Genomic DNA, 18,256 nt, shown 5'->3' on the forward strand with positions numbered 1-18,256 from the left:
ATAAATTATTTCAATGTCTTATTCTTTTCCAGTTTCTTTCAATTTTGTATTAAACATAAAAAAAAAAATAAAAAAAAACATTCATCTGGGCAGAAGGGGGCCCACATTTCTGTCTCACAATGCCCCCATAAAACTCCTCATGGCGCCCCTGAATAAATGTGTTTGGTAATTGAAATAAATAGTTAAATGAACAATATATATATATATATATATATATATATATTACAATAATCCAACTAGAAATCCACTAAATTCTAAGCATGTGGGCATCAAAGCCACATTGATACAGTAAAACATTAAGATGGAAAGAAGCCATAAAACAGACTTCCATCGTAACATCTACATTTAACAAGAAATCATTTGTTGAATAGTTCAAAATGTGCTGTTTCTTGGGGCAAGCCATTTTCTGCATGTGTTGTTCATGCTTCTCTCTGAACAGTTCCAACCCCACAGGGTGTTAATGAAATATTCTATTATGTTCTACCACATTTCTTCACCGCCCCCACCTTCCCAACATGTTTGGCAATATGTAGTAGGATGGTACAAGAAACAGAACGACTGTTCTCAGAATAACACTTCAGACAATAGCATGCACAGTGTGGGTGTGTGTTGGTATTGTTCTAGAGCGTTAATTAGCCTTAGCACATTACGGGAAGTTCTTTCAATGAACACGGTCTTGCTCATTTTGCCATTCATTCTCAGATTTAGAGAACCCTGTGTTAGGTGGCTGTACCTTTTGCTTTGACCTCGTAAGACGAAAAGATCTTGATTAATTAACACTTAATCGTAATGCTATTTTCCACCCCAGCAATTTCATTTTCAGAGTATTTCCTCCCACATCACTGCATTGAGAATATGAAATTTGGATCCTTTTTTGAAGAATCCACACTGTTAAAATCATTGAATGCCCAGAAATAGTGATACATTTTAGTGTCAGGTCGGCATTCAGAGCGGTGTGAAGTCTTTACGGTTCAATTGGCTGGATGGGAGCAATGAAGACCAGATTACAGAGGAAATAACTGTTTCAATCAGCTATTGTGCGAATGACTCCTGGCTCACTGTCTATGATATCATACATGCTGGCACAGAGGTGTACGACCTACTATGCTTCATCTGGCTGTACCCAGGCGGCCTGGAAAGCACGGTATTATCCTTAATCTCTTTTATTTTTGCTCTGTCTATCTTCTTTTTACTATCTTCTTTTTTTCTCCTGCTTTTATTAGGGGACAAAGAGACAAGAAGCCTCTCACCCAGCAACAATGAAGCTCAATTCAGGCCGGTTAAATGAGATATTTTCTCTCTCTTTCTCTGTCTTTCCTCTAGGATCTCATGGCCATAAACCTGGAGCCGTACCGCTTCTGTGGTGTCAATATGACTGGCTTCCGCATCATAAACGTGGACAATCCTCAGGTTGCCTCCATTGTGGAGAAGTGGTCCCTTGAGAGGCAGATTCCCCCAAAACCAGACTCCGGTCTCCTGGAAGGGATCATGACGGTATGCTTCCATTTTCTCTCTGAATGTCACCACCAGCTAATCAAAAAAAAAAGAAATGCCACATTAAACAATGGCAAAAAAGCTTTGAATAGGTTCCACTTGTATCCAATCTAATCCATAGCCATACTTATTCAGATAATTCATACTCTTAAAAAATAACCTTTAAGGGAGCTATTTATTTCTTAATATATTCCAAGACTGTGAACAGTTTCAGATGGATTTGGTGTCTGTAATAATAATAATTACCATGGTCGGGAGAACAATTGTGGTACTCAAATACAGTATCTACATTTATTTGCTATGTAATAGAATCCTTTAGACTGCAGCAGTTCAGATGTAACAATCCCAAATGGTATGCCTTATACGCTGCCATTATTGAATACCATAATATCATAAAGACTGGTTTCAGCTATATGGCTCCTGTGATTATCTATTAATCTGTTTCACAGTAGTTCAAATACTCCTACGCCGTTCTGTATAATTTCTGATTATTTTAATGTAGAGGAGTACTGTTATTACACACACACACACACACACACACACACAAATGCTTTCAGAGCTACCGCAATACTTAATTATGATGAAAATACCAAAGATAGCTTGAATAACACAGATAAACTATACATTGTCGCAGTCGAGTGTTTATTGTCTTTGTTTTATCATTCAAAACGTTTATATCTTCTGTTTACTCAGTTACAACGATAGCAATGCCTTTATCCATATTAGCAAAGAGTATAGGGATTTCCTGAGTCCTATTACTTCTGTGATGCACATGTGGAGTTTCTGCGCGAGGGCGCCCTCTGGCGTCCACTTTGTAGTAACGCGAGTGTCCATGTTGTTTTCACATTCCGACTTGAAAGCACAACTCGGGAAATGAGAGCATCCGAGGAGTGCGTGAATGCAGTAATTACACTTGCTCTGATGGCAGCAGGTAGCCTTCCGTTAACTAAGCTAAACATGCTTAAATTAAAACGCCTAAAGCTAAACCTCCCTTGTATTCACATTTCTAAACCTGTTGTCCAACAAAAGAGAACACTATAACGTTTTTACTCCACAACTGCTTCCTTTTGTGATCTGACGTGGCTTCTTGTCACAGAATGAGGCAGAAAATATGTTCTATACTGTAAAAAGCATATGGTAAAAAGACTATGTTGATTAGCAATGGATTATAAAAATACTTAATTATGATGAAAATACCAAAGATAGCTTGAATAACACAGATAAACTATACATTGTCGCAGTCGAGTGTTTATTGTCTTTGTTTTATCATTCAAAACGTTTATATCTAGCAATGCCTTTATCCATATTAGCAAAGAGTATAGGGATTTCCTGAGTCCTATTACTTCTGTGATGCACATGTGGAGTTTCTGCGCGAGGGCACCCTCTGGTGTCCAGTATGAATGAAACGGACATTAAATGTGTTTATAGCGCTCAATAATGGCCAATCCATCCTATTTTGGATATTTATTTATTTATTTATTTTAAGTATCGGTTCAGTCACCGTTTAGGCACTGGTACCGTTTTAAAAGTATCGATTTAGCACCGGTATCGTAAAAAAACCCAAACGATACCCAACCCTAGATAAATATCAAGGTGTACTTTGTCTTTTGTGTAAGGTTGAAAACCCTGGCATATGCATCTTATATGGTAATATTGGATTTGGAACAGCTAACAAGACTGATGTGAGGCATATAGTTCCTACCATATCCATCTGTGTGTTGAATGTTTGAATACAGTTCATTGCAACCACTCAGTTTAGTCAGTCCAGCTATTGACTGAATGTACTTTTTTTATCTGGTCTAGTGTTCCCAACACTCTCTTATTACCCACAGCTCTCAAATCACAACAACTTTTTGCCTGGTTACAAGAAGCCTATGACAAGGTTGATATAAAGGACATCTCAGTGAACACATCTTCCTGCGGACATGCTCGATCTAGAGTAGCTCACATTGCCTGAGCAAGCCCTCATCTCTCCAGAAAATTGTTACAGTAGGATGTGTCAGAGTTCGGGCAAGTGGATGGTGTACCAGATATTTTCTTGCTTTTTATTCATTGTCCGAAGTCTTTGCAGAAAGAATCAGTCCAGTTGCTTTATGGCTGGTGACAATAGCAGAGCTGGAAAAATAACATGTTTTTTTTGTCTATATTGAGTGTTTTGGTTCTTGCTTGTGCGACCAATCCTGCTCCTGAATGGCCAGTGTCCCGCAGATTTTCCCTAACACACCTGACTGCAAGTTTTTTTTTTTGTAATTCTGAAGACCTTGATTACCTGATTCAGGTGTGTTTTTAATTGGAGTAGGAGCTAAACTCTGCAGGACAGTGACCTTCCAAGAGCAAGATTGGACTACCCCTGGTATATGTTAGAGGGAATGTTTTAAGAGCTGAGAAAGAAACTGACTGAAGAAGGTTAGAGACCAGACACATCCTTGCTGAAAGTAAGGTAGATGTTAAAGTTATTTGATGAGCTGAGCTTGGGGGATCAAAAACCTTGGTCAGATTTGTGGGGTACAAGGTTTTATGCTGCTCCCAGCATTTCTCCTGGAGTTGGTGATGCTATATATTGCCCATCTTTCAAAACGTTTTAGCCTGTCATTTAGGGGAATACATTGTGAACTTTTTTGAAGATATTCTTTGCAGATAGTTTGCAGACACTTGAAAGCAGGGATGGATAAGTCCGGTCTACGAGGGTCACCTCATTCTGCAGAGTTTAGTTTAATCCCTAATCAAATAAACTTGTCTGTAAAATGTTTGTAATCCTGAAAACGTTGGTTTGATTTATGAGGTGTGTTTGATTAGGTATGAAGCTAAACTCTGCAGGACAGCACCCCTTTAAGACTCTTATGAAATGCACATATTTTTATCATACAGTATAACAAGAGAGCGGTAATGCCAATAAATAGCCAATGGCTCAATTAGTATCTTAGTTGGAGTAATTCATTTCTTTGAGAACCGAATTCATTTGATTACTTTTGGAGGTGTGTGTAAGGCATCTTATAGGTACATTTTCATAGTTCTTCTTAAGACACATTCTGATGTAGGGCATCCTTACGCCATTTAATAAGTTATTAGTTTTTTCTGAATCTTACATGTTGAGGATGTTCAGCATTACTGGAAAAACAGTGTTATGAAAATTGAGAGAGAACAGACTTAAGGAAGCGGTGTCTGACAATCCTCATGTTTAGCTGTTGCCTCTTTGCTGTTGATTGAGTGTGTCTCAATGGGAACTTGTGGTTGGATCTGGCTCAGAAGTATGACTTGGTCATGCAGAGATTGTAGAAAGAGATTAGCTCTAGTCACAGTGGTTACAGATGCTGAAATAGTTGGAGGACTAACATCTCCTTCTCTTGTGCTGTACTTGCTTGATGGACCCTGCAGATAGATTCCCTTATATTTGTCCATCAAAGTCAGGACTCCAAACTAACATATGAGAGATACAGGTGCCACCAAATTCTACAAAATGGTAGCACTGACACCTGATTTGCTAGAACTGGCGGAGGGAACAGAAACTAATAATATAGTACATTATTTGTCTCATGGACAGTAAAGCACAGAGTTTGAGTTGGGATTAAGATGTAAATTTACTTAACAACTGTAACATCTGTAAGGAGGTTAAAAACCGTATGTGTACGTGCAATTTGTATAGGGAAAATTTAAGTATGCTGGACCATATTCTGTAATATTCTATACCACATTTCTGCCAAAAATGCCATGGTTACAGTTAGTGTTACTACAATAAATCTGTGACAAATGTTGGTAATTTGTTGATTGAAAAGCCTTCTAACTAGATCAGGGGTGGCGAACGTCGGTCCTGGAGAGCCGCAGCCCTGCAGAGTTTTGCTTCAACCCTAATCAAACACACCTGAACAAGCTAATCAAGGCCTGAAGGGTTACTAGGAAGCTACAGGCAGGTGGGTTTTTATTAGGGTTGGAGCTGAACTCTGCAGGACTGCGGCTCTCCAGGACCGGAGTTCGCCACCCCTGATATAGCCTATTCATTTGTTGCCGTTTTTGAAAACTGATGCTTTTGATTGTTAGCACCGCACATATCCAGCTACATATCAATGGGTTTTCAGAGACGATAGGTTTGTTCGGTAGCTCACTGAGTACGGATACGTACTTGAGAGGTGAGGAGCTCTGGTTCGAATCCCGTGTAACTACTGTTCAACAAAACAGTTCAAATTTGCATATAAGGAAGTTAAAATGGCACGGTTGCATCAAAAAATGTGTTTTATATCAGTTTTGTGTTTGTTAACACTATCGGGTAGGTTTAGGGTTGGGTTTGGTGTAGGGCATATTTCCAACACGATAGAGCATTAACTTTTAGCGACAGTCCCCGGATATTTGAATTCTGAATCGCCGCAATACGTACCTGAAGAAACTTAATAAAAACACAGCAATACATACCTATATCAATGTAATAAAAACGTGCCAGGGTTGACGTATTGAACCCGTGTTTTAGCGCCACTCAGTGGACATTTCTCTTTGAAACTGCGGCGAAACGTGCAGTAAGGTACCTAAAAACGGTGTTGCAGAAATGTACGCAGAGGTACGTATTTTTATGAGACTGGGTTGCCTGAACTAGATCATGCATGCCACAAAGTTTTTCCTGTTTTCAACATCAGTACTGTTTCATCTAGCTTTAAATCACCAAGACATCTGGATTTTGTAACAAGATAATTCTGTGCTGAATTAAAGTGCCTCTCACTGGATCGCGTGATCGAAAGGTACGACCATTTAGTCGCAGTTTGGAGCAATGCAATGTCACACCCATGTGTAATCAATCAGTGACTTCAATCACTTATTTTTTCTACACTTATACTTTTTTAATTATTAGACATTTATACTTGCAGCATTGGTCAGTTAAAGAACAACAATGCATTACAAAAAAAAAAAGCCTTGTTCATAACACTGAGTGCAATTCATCTAATTTGCAAATGAAGCACTTGCTTGTTAGCAGCTTATTATATTAGCACACCCTTATGCACTATTGAAACGATAAGTATGAACCATGGAAAATTGGGCACACAACAACGACATGAAAATGTTGCCTATTTCTTGAACCCTCCCCTCCTTCCTCCTCCTTCAAGAACAACAAACCATTTACTCATTCACACTTTCTCCTAGTATCAGACTTGAATCAAAGGTTGAAGAGTTCTCTTCTGCTTACATTTTGATTCAACTGTGCTAATGGTCCTGAGCAGTGGCCCAGTTTGCTGTTTGACAAGGTTGTCAACTGGTCAGGTCTTGCACTCCTCCCACTTGTCAGATCCTTTCAGCTAACATATCACCCCACCTATTTATTCCAGACAGATGCTGCTCTGACGTACGACGCAGTCCACATTGTGTCGGTTTCTTACCAGCATGCGCCGCAGATGACTGTCAACTCATTGCAGTGTCATCGCCACAAACCCTGGAGGTTCGGAGGACGCTTCATGAGTTTCATTAAAGAGGTAATGACAATCGCTCATGGCACTGCTGTCACAAACACTTCTGCTCTCCAGAGACAAGATAAGATATATAAGATATTGTTTAAATTACAGAGTATCAGCTTCTCTGCTGAACACTTGTCATTGATGCCTGTTTAAGCTCATTCCAAGTGGTTCTCTTTTTATTTTTGATTTAAACCGCATTCATTGTATACGGTGACCCCCAAAAAGTATCTGCACACTTTAGCGATGATTGCAAAAATTTCAACTGAATATTTGAATGAATATTTGAGGATTTTCAATACATTTCAATATTTAAATTTTCATTTTAAAGAAAGTTAGCACAAGCACACGTTTAAAGTTCCATAAAAAGTTTGGTATGATATCACACAATTTAAAGACAGAAAAAACATGCATAACAGTTGCTGAAATTAAATATATATTTATTGTATATCATATTTACTAAATTATATAATTAAAAATTGAATCAATATAAAAAAAGTAAGTTTAAAGATGGCAATTTGATTCTGTACTTTTTATAGTAGGCTATAGTAATAAAGATTTTAATTTTTTGATTTTTTTTTCAGGTAGCGCAAATTTCACACATAGCACACAGTGAATATGACATGAATGCGCCGTAGCAGCAAACTGTAGCCCAGCATAGTTCGAAATCAAAGTTTAAAGTTTGTCAATCACAGCATTTTTAGTGATAGCACAACTCTCCTGTCAGTGTACCATTTGCATGGTCCGACAGTTACACAGCGAGTGCACTCATGTTTATACAGCCTACAAATGCACATTTCAGATGATTTCATAGTTGAAGTTTGTAAGGTTAGTGAAATTAAATGTTTATTAGATATTCAAAGACTTGTTTAAAGGGGTCATATGATGCGATTTCAAGTTTTCCTTTCTCTTTGGAGCGTATCTGGCAAATGCAAAATCTGTGCGCTCAGTTCTCAACGCTGTCAAAATAAAAGTCCCACATGCTGTCAAAATATCAGCTAAACAGAAAAAAAGACTGGTCAATGATGATAATAATAATAATAATAATAATAATAATAATAATAATAATAATAAATGCCACTACTTTTTTATATTCAGGGTCCCTGGCCAGGCGTCCCTGAGTCTGTAAATATTGTAAATGTATGTAAGGCAATGCCATTGCTACATTTTTATGTTTCCAAATACTTTTTTTATTGTCTTTAAACAGTACACTATATATGTGTGGTACCTGTGGTATCTTTCTGTGAAATAAATAACACTCGTTCTGATGTTTTGTTATCAGTGTCATTCCTATACTTTTAATTTTGACCTAAATGTCCAAATACCTTTACCAATTAGTCATTAGTAAATACTTTTACTACTGATAAATACCGCATCATTATTCAGAGGCGATCTTTGGTTTTAATGGTGAATCTTACCTGATAAACGATCACCATTCACCATCCATTTTAATTGCCTCATTTACGTGCAGTAGATAAGTTGATTGCAGAAAGTTTGCATTCGTACTGTTCTGGCCCTGCACTACTAAACTCACAGTGTCCCACTTTCTCATCACCGTGTGCTTTGCACGCAAATGTGCTCGTCATAATCAGCTCTTATTTCAGCTCATAAGAGAGACTTTGATTGGGACTCATAATAGGCAGATTAGAGTTGTTGAACACAGCTCTGTGGAGCGGCGTGTATGAGAGAAGAGCAAAATGAGGGCCGTGGAGTTGGCGTGGAGAGCATTTTCTCTCTTTGGCATAGCAGAGAACACGAGTTCTTGTGAAATGTCCTCGCTCCTGAACAAGAACGGAGGTGTTTCATTTGGAAGAGGTTATGGAGAGAGCTGGAGATCAGTGTGTGTTGTTTACGCTTTTGCTATGCCTCCGTGCTTTGTTGCACAGTAGGAGGGATAAAATGATCAAAAGCTGCTTTCTTCCGCTAATGCTTGCCTGTTAAACAACTCACTTTTGTTTTGCATAGTCGATTGAGCCAGAAACATTCATGCTGCCAATATGTGTCATTGCAAAGGATTGTTTCTCCCCTCAAATAACCTTCTGATCTCTTAGTCTAGCATACTGAAACCTCTTGTACGTTGTCTCATTTGGTCACCATTGCTGTGCAAATAAAGAGCAATTTGTGTCTTACGTTTAATTACCTCCTAACAAGGAAGCAAATGAGGTGTTTAAACATAAGCATAAGTTAGTGGATCATAAAGCAAATTGGATTAGTGTACAAAGTACTTATCTTGTATATATATATACACACACACATATAAACGATTTTTGTAATTTTTTTATAAAATATATATTGGGAGATTTAAACACTTGACATCTGGCAACCGCAACCATGAAAGCATGTGAAGGTTTGTTACCAATGTATGACAATGCAATTGCCAAATTAAAATGAAACATTTTCAGGATAAATAACCAACTGCGTGAAAGAAAACATACTTGCTGTATTACATTTTTATTTGAGCAGAATATCTCAGTAAATATATCTAAACTCCAGCTTACATGTTTGCCTGTATTTTCAGCTCATCACATATTTTGTAGAGAGAGCTTATGCCAGGTTGAGAAGTTTAAGCAAACAAACAAACAAACTCAGATTTGGGGATTTAAGTGTATGACATCTGGCAACCCCAACCATGAAAGTTGCACTAAAAACCAACTACAAATATACTAAAAAATATCACCAGCTCAAATTAAGTAGCACGCACACATAAAAAGATTAAACCCCATAATTCTGTAGGGACATCTAATGCAATTCTCAGTAACATGTACATATTTATCTTAGTAGACCACAGATTTAACTTTTCTAGAAGTAGATATTCAGGAAAAAATTGGATATTAATCTGCATTTTAGATTGTAATAAGCAGGTTGAAAAATCTGTTCATTTTGAGAAGGCCAAGAAAGTCTCCTGTCGGCAATGTGAATAAATAATCGTGCCTTCCCCAATTAATTAATCACTTTTAATTAATTGAGTTAATTGCAGTCAATTTGCAATAATGGAACATCATCATATAAAGTGGCGTAGCATATCATCTGAAACGTGCATCACCTTGAATTTGCACAATCTGTAACTAATACATGTGTCAAGCCATATGCATATGTTAGGCTCTGCATCAGGTGAGCGGTGTTATCGGGTGATTTTTGCACCTGCGTGACTGAGATTTGTCGCTCTTGTGGCTTTATGAATATGAGAGCAGTTGTGGTGTTGCAGGAGGGGGCAGCGCCACACGTCCTCAGACAGAGATGGATACAGACAGCTATGAGGCCATTTGCAGGAATGATTTGTTGAGGAGTGACTGAACAATATGCAGGACTTCCTTTTTTCTCGCTGCAGGGGATTGTTTGTGCAAACTAGCTTAATTTGCCCAGATTCGCTGATATTAGAGGGAATATTCACAGTACAGCTATTTCAACTCCTCTGCTGTCTGCATTTTACTGTGTATATGTTTGCTGTGTGTTTGTATCTTAATTAATTGTAAGCGTGTTTTGTTTCTAATATCCCTTGAGGCAGATAGAACACTCCGGCTGAAATAGATTCATTGATTGATAATCAACTGGATTGGTCCCACTAGAGTTAAACAAATTAGCTTGCAAGATAATGTTTAGCAATATCTCGTGTTGAGCGTAGTGTTATGATATATTTGAATTGTTTGGTTAAGGTACAACCAATTTAATATACACTACTGGTCAAAAATTTGAATAATTAAGATTGTATAGACATTTTTTGACAGAAGCCTCTTATGCTTACCAAGGCTGCATTTATTTGATCATAAATACAGTAAAACAATAATATTCAGAAATATTATTACAGTTTAAAATATGTTTTCTATTTTAATATATTTAAAATATAATTTATTCCTGTGATGCAACACTGAATTTTCATTTTAATAATTGTATTATTATTATTTAAAAATACAAAAATGAAACAAATGTATTCAGCAGGTACACATTAAATAGATCAAAAGTGACAGCAAAGACATTCACAATGTTACAAAATAATTTTTTTTTTTTTTTATTATTATTTTTTATATACATTTTTTATACATTTATAAATGTTGTTATTTTAGAATGATTTCTGAAGGATCATACCACACCAAAGACTGAAGTAATGATGCTGACAATTCAGCTTTACCATCACAGGAATAAATTATGTTTGAAAATGTATTCAAATAGAAAATAATTAATTAATTAATTTATTTATTTATTTATTCGTTTGTTTCACAATATTACACAATATCAGCATAATACGGCTACATGAAAATGACACTTTGGATATACTATATGCAGATATAGTGTGTGTGTGTGTGTTTGTTTGTTTGTTTGTTTGTTTGTTTGTTTGTTTCAAATGACTCTCACAATATTCCGAATTAAATTGCTAAAGATACAAAGAAGAAAAAAGAAGAAATAATATTTAAAAACGTCAAATGTATTATTAAATACACACAGGACAGCATACCTGGAAATCTTAGATATTTTTGTTATTATTATTGTCAAAGGATGAACAGCTAGTTCTTTTAAGTACAACAACACAGCATTGTAAGAAATGTAAACACCTTTTGTCTTTCCATACTGGTTTAGTATAAACGTATTGATTTTTTAGAAGAATATACACAAAGGAATAAGGATGGTTAATTTGAAAGGCCAAAAACACTTTTTGCAAGAAAGCAAATTAACATAGCCTCAAACATTTGGTTATTAGCTTCTAGCCATGCAAGACTGAATTCACACATCATTGCAAAACTTTTCGACATGCAATTCATACCAGAGCACAAGTATGTGCGCCGACCTATTCACTATAATTCATAAATTTTTACAGTGCAAACAGATGTTTGTTTGTTTATCAATTTTAAAAATGAACTAACCAATGGCTTGTTTATAGTTGATGCTACATATTAAACTGGAATAGGATTATTTAATCACAATCAATCAATCAATCAATCAATAAAAAACACCATTACAATGTTATCAGATTGTAATTCATTCATACAGTTCTGCCTTTTCCTTTGTTCAACATTTTGTTTTTGCAAAATTGAATTGAAAAGCAATCTCCTTTGGTGGAATTGCCCTTCCTCTATGTTAATGTATTCAGAGTGTATGCAAGGGCCTAGCTACTCATGATCCCGAGTACAGACCTATTGGCATAAAAACAGAAGAGCCAATCAACTAATGCTTCTGGATGAGCTCAGCACAGTGCTGCTAATGCAGTCAGATGGGCTATTGCGATGTGGATGGGTCACACAGGTAAGTGAAACATGCTCTGACTACATGAATTTCATCTTTTCTAGGTGGGGAAGTGGAGTGCATCTGGGGGGCTGAACATCACAGAGGTCCCCAGGCAGAACGGCATGAACATCACTGACTCGCTTTCAAACCGCTCTCTGGTCATCACCACCATTCTGGTAAGGTCATTGAGATGTGTGTGTGTGAAGGAGAGCGCTCTTCTGTCTCCTGCTTTATCATTCTATGTCTAATTTACTCTTTCTTCAAATTTCACTTTCTTTTCTAGTGTGCTTTACCTTGTTTCAGGTCAGCATATGGGCTGCTTTTCAGTAATGAAATAAGTAATTCTCATTTCCTCTCACAGAAGTGCCAAATAGCTCTGTCCCTTTCAGTGTCTCAGTCCTTGAAATAAATCGACCTGGCTGAATCAACAACACAAGATGTCTTCCCCTGTTTGAAATCAAGTTTGAGCCTCAACCATCTCCCCTGACTGCTTTAGTAAGCAGAATAACAATTCTGAATTGGAGATAGTACCGACTCTCAACACATTTTGGCCATTTGAATTTGGAAATGAAACTAGAGTAGAGTTAATCATAATTAAATTATGTCATGACAACTCGCTGAGTTCATCATGGTAATATACATGGCAATGTTAATGTGGTTGGCCTTGGTGGAACAGATCTGCTACACTGCTGCTACTGCGGCAGAGAAAGTATCAAGAATTGCAACTGCTTATACATCCACAGATATGCTGCTGTGAGCATGTAAGAAATATTGCTGCTGCATATATAGCATATGAAACAACCTCAAACATAACATACATGAAATTACCGCGTATACAGGTGGAGCTGGGGAAGGTGGAGGGTTTCTAAAGTGTGCTGCAACTGCTACAGCAAGCACTAGCTGAGTGTTTGAATGTTGAGCAGCAAGCTCATTGGCTGCTGGTGTGAAAAGAAACCAGCTGACACCAGCAAATCAGCTGCACCATGTGAATAATGATGTGATTGTATCAGATTGAGTTAGAACCTATCGGCCTGCACCACCTAGAGTTTCATGACAGAACTTTGTATTAAAGGCAGGGTAGGTGATTTGGTTCACAAACATTTTTGTTATGCTGGTTGAAAGTCTCTTCACATCCCTATAGGCAATCACTAAGTTAAGTGGTCTAAATGTATTTATATTGTCTGTGGAAGGCATAGGACCATACAATTTTTGTCCAATCAAAATGTTCGGTCCGAAGATTAAGATAGGCTGCCCTGTCTGCCTGTCAAAATATGTATTTGCATACTTCTGCCCACCCTGTTTGTGCAGACATGATACGTCATCAGCACGTTCCAGCAAGAATGAAAGCGTTATTATTGTAATATTATGCGCTTTGTACTGTAATGTTTTCTCACCAGTGAATGAGACATGAGGTAATCTGACAGCGTTGCATTTGCTTTGCACAGTGATTATGCAGGGAGGGTGGGGATCTTACTTTCAAAGCTAGCTTGCTATTGCTAGCCTTTCCGAAATCGCCTACCCTACCGTTAATGTTTTTTTTCCCGTACAAATTTTGCCACATTTTTGCTTGTCTCTAGTCGGTTTAGACCCAGTTGCTACTACTTGCAATGTGTTTCACCAAACTACTCTCATAAAAGCAGGCCACATAGTAAAAAACTGTTTGCAGAGGATATCTGCATGCTTTAAAAACACAGCAGAATGGAACAAAGCACACATATCTCGAGATTCGAAATCTTATGGTGCAAAACGCTGAAGAAAAATAAAAGGTAACAGTGAAAAAATTGAGTATGCATGCACTGTTATACCTGATTTTTTTTTAAAAGTTAGATAAATAGTGTTTCAGTTTTTCTACTTCATCATTTCATGTTTAATTCAATGAGTTACTTTCCATTTCTTTGCAATTGAAATTTAGTGAAAATTGTTTCTACACCGCTATTTTTATTTTTATTTTTTTTATTTTTTTTGACTGCATAATTGCATATGCAAATTAAGCATAACTTACTGTTATTACTGGACTAAGGACATGCAACATATAAAAAGGGCATTGTAAAACTAAGTTCCACTGTTAATTTCAATTAAATTGATTAATCAATCTACATATGACGCAATTCTTTTGATTGAAAATTTTGACTGACATCCTTAAAAATAAGTAATAAACTTAAATGGCTAACCATTGCAAAAAAAAAAAAAAAAAATAATAATCAATGAATTCACTTATTGGATAATGCCACTGATCCACTCCAATTTGATTTCCCTCCATAGGATATTTTCAGAGATTTACTATAGACATGACCTTAACTTGTTACTGTTACAAGCAGATGCATGCTGGGTGAAATTCTGTTTTACCCAATGTCATTTGCCAGATAATAGCACAAATGACACATCTTAAAATAAATGTGTGCCCATTCAACACTGCATTCTCACAGATGCCCGGAGGGCTGCCTTTACAGATGTGGCAGGAATGTTTCAGGATTTTGTGGTACTGGCAACAGCCTCTGTGGACTTATTTTGGACAGGCAGATAAGTTATCAACAGGGATAAACACTGTCATTAAATTCGGAATGAACTGCAAGGCTATAATTATGTGTTAAGTTTTTGATAGGATATAATCAGTTATTTTCTATTGTACCAAGCAGTGGTCCTGGGTTTTGTTATCTAAAGATAGTAACCAAGTATTTATTAAAAGGGTCATATGTGATGCTGCTAAAAAGAACATTATTTTGTGTATTTGGTGTAATGAAATGTGTTAATGCGGTTTAAGGTTCAAAAAACATTATTTTCCACATACTGTACATTATTGTTTCTCCTCTATGACCCGCCTTTCTGAAACGCAAAGCTCATCATTCTGAAAAGCTAGGTGTGCTCTGATTGGCCAGCTATCCAGTGCATTGTGATTGGCCGAATACCTCAAGCGTGTGACGGAAATGTTACGCCCCTTACCATATTGTGATGCCTTGTCCGGCCGGAGCGACAAGACTCCGATGAAGGAGCGGTGAAAACGGTGAAAGCATATCCGGTGATCCACAGCACTAAGTTGATGTATTTCCTCAGCGACCAGCACGGATCAGCTCTAGGCATGACGAAGCGGATATCGTCCGCTTTTGGGAGGCCAACCAAAGTAGTTTCGCTTTCACAATGAAACACGACATGGCGGCGGTGGCAACAACAATACTACAGCGAGAATAAAAGTTACGCCTTCTTTCTTTGCATGAACATTTGGGCGGCGTTATGCAAATCTTCCCACAGCCTGACATAGATATGTGGGGGCGTGTTAGAACGAGCCGTTTTAGGTAGGCGTGGTTGACTCTTAACTTTTATAACGAATATCTCTTTGGATTTGAGACTTTAGTCTTTGCAACTTTACAGATCTTCTTTATGCACCAAGAGCTTGTAACACTCCAAAGAGAAAGGAAAAATTGAAATCGCATCATATGACCCCTTTAATATATATATATATATTTTTTTTTTAGCCATTAAACAGGGGTATTGAATAAGGGTCACTCGAAAAGCTGTTTTGAATACAAATAAATAATAACACATCACATGACACATAACAATTATGACAGATAGAAATTATGGTGTACCAACATCCAAAAGCTTCATTGACAACAACTTCCTTCAGAAATAATGCAAACCGGTGCTGGGACTGCCAAAGTCTAATTTGTGGACCTTAGAATATAATATGATCATATTATTGCATCAGCTGACAAATAAGAAGCTCAAGACATTTGTCTGATATCATTGCTCAAATTATAAAGGCATGTTTGCTTTGATTAAACAGCTTGTTTCATACTTCAGTCTGTGTAACTGATTCCTTTCTGTTATAGTTCATGCAGGAAAAGAGGGAGAAGGTATTGCAAAAAAAAAAAAAAGCCCCCAAAACTTAGGGAATTTTACAGATTGGGGGCTTAGAAAAGATGGTAACTTTTTTAGATTTTTTTTTTTTTTTTTGGCCACAAACTTTTTGATCAAGTTAATTGGACATCTTGTACAAAGTTTTGTTTTATTCTACGTCCATTCAATCCATGGCTCATGGTTTTATCTAAAGCAGGCTGACACCTAAAAAGACATCCATTTCAGTCTTAAAAATTCATAATATTTTATATTAAAAATATATAAATCACATGATTAGATCTGTTGCATGTCAACAATGTATGATACTTGCATGTATCTTATTTTTTCTTATATTGCATTTATTTTGGGACTGGGGCTAGTTTCTGTATAGGTACATATTATAGATACTTATATTATTAGATTATACAGTAGATGTTATTGACAGACAAACTAACCATTGCAAAACTATTTTGCTACTATTGAGGTGGGATAGTTTAGGGACATATCTGGTGCTATGGTTTAAGTGTGGATGACCTTCATAGGGGTAGGGTAATTACAGATGTAACTACAGAAATTAATTACAGGAAGGTATTTTTAAATATAAGTTTAAAAAAAACATGTATGTACCATTAAGTGCATTGTATCAAAATATTAATTTAAATTTAAGTACATAGTTGTTAGAGACACTTAATATAAAGTAGGTCTGTATTTGTGAAATGGGACTGTTTATGTAATTGACTCACAACTAATACTTAGTTACTGAGAGTGCTGACAAAGGCCTTTGGAAAATTCTCCTGTGTGACTATTAGTCCTGGTCCCTCAAATAAATAGTTTGTTTACAGTCTTTTCGGAGTGCACAGATCTCAGATCTTGACAGATCCCACTTGAAATGTTGTTCACAACACTCTAAAACATCTGTTATTATTAAGAAGTCGGGACAGGGCATACAATTGCAATGAAACTGATTCTCCAATTCAGTTCAAGGATGAACATGCATGACACGAGCGCTAGTCCTGTTTTCAGCTGCCAACTGAATATACTTTGGATTTTCTGTCCAGCTTGAATTGTGCCATTTTGTGTTGTCTTTTCTAGCTAAAATGGAAAATGCTGTCAGGGCTAGAAAGATGTCACAGAATGTTTGATGAAACACAGATAGTGAAGGTCACCTTGAGGGAGTTTACCGCAAGCAATAAATAGAGCAGTCCTGAAATAACTGTATAACTACTGGTGCTGACATAATGCTTCATTAAAACATCGTTATCTGTCTCCATAACGAAAGATGTCACAGGTCAAGGGATCTGATTTCTCAAGGACTAATCCATTGAATTTCCTCCTCAATAAGCCCTCAACATTAAGAAGAAGCCATTCTCACTGTCACTTGCTTTCAAATACCTCACAAATTATATGAACTGTACTTCTTTTTTGTTGCTAATGTAAGGAACGTTGTTCACCCAAGTGAGTCTTTTTTTATATAGCTGGTTCCCTCTTATTCCACATTCAATCCCTGCCTGGTTGGTTGATCCAGTAGGTCAGAAAGTGTGTATGCACAATATTAACAATTTGATGATAGGTGTACTGTTAGTCATGCTCATGCTCGATATCCATCATATGTTGATAGATCAGCATATGTGAATATACTGTAAAGGGCAATGTCTGTTGCTCCTATTGCTGCTTGGCAAAGCCTTGGAGGTCTTAAGACTGGTGTCCAAGGAATAATTCAATATATGTAAAGCCCTTTGTTGGCTTGGGGAATTCTTAGATGTCCAAGTACAATTTTACAGAAGAATCCCTGTTGCACCCACTCAGTTCAGTTTTAATGTCTGATTAAACTGTCCCACTAAACCATCTGTTAGTAGATGGGAAACTGAAGAAACTTGCACAAGCCCGTCACAAGCTGAGATACTTCCATGGTTCCATAATAACAGTATTTCAATGTTGTAATGGGGACTCATCCATAGATTAGGTGGAATAATTTGCAATTTTTTACAAGATATATTCTAGATGATTTTGGCAGCAGACCCATCAGATGCCTTTTCAGTGCACTTAAAGGGAATCTCAATCATATGTGGCATAAGAGGACTAGGTAGTGACTTCTGCAGTGTGGGAAGACAATTAACATCATCTCAGATGTTGTAGAACCTGGTTTGGGCCCAACAGCAAGAAGACAGAGAGATCTAGTATAGTTCCTACCTACCCAGGTTCATTGGAGATACGTGCCTCTACCTACATTTCTGTAAAACTAAAAAAAAAAAAAAAAACAAACACCTATACGTATGAATCGC

At 37.0% G+C, this 18,256-nt stretch overlaps 1 protein-coding gene across 1 annotated transcript in view; it reads left to right on the top strand.

Moving 5' to 3' along the window:
• The window catches only part of LOC107732732 (glutamate receptor ionotropic, kainate 3-like), a 77,821-nt gene that overhangs the window by 18,406 nt on the left and 41,159 nt on the right, over positions 1–18,256 (top strand). The window contains exons 4-6 of the mRNA XM_016544148.1: positions 1,324–1,494; positions 6,801–6,944; positions 12,203–12,316. Coding sequence (XP_016399634.1) covers positions 1,324–1,494; positions 6,801–6,944; positions 12,203–12,316 — 429 coding nt within the window. The remainder of the gene's footprint in view (positions 1–1,323; positions 1,495–6,800; positions 6,945–12,202; positions 12,317–18,256) is intronic.

This window comes from Sinocyclocheilus rhinocerous, unplaced genomic scaffold, assembly GCF_001515625.1.
Source record: "Sinocyclocheilus rhinocerous isolate Xijiao unplaced genomic scaffold, SAMN03320098_v1.1 scaffold369, whole genome shotgun sequence".
Lineage (NCBI taxonomy): Eukaryota > Metazoa > Chordata > Actinopteri > Cypriniformes > Cyprinidae > Sinocyclocheilus > Sinocyclocheilus rhinocerous.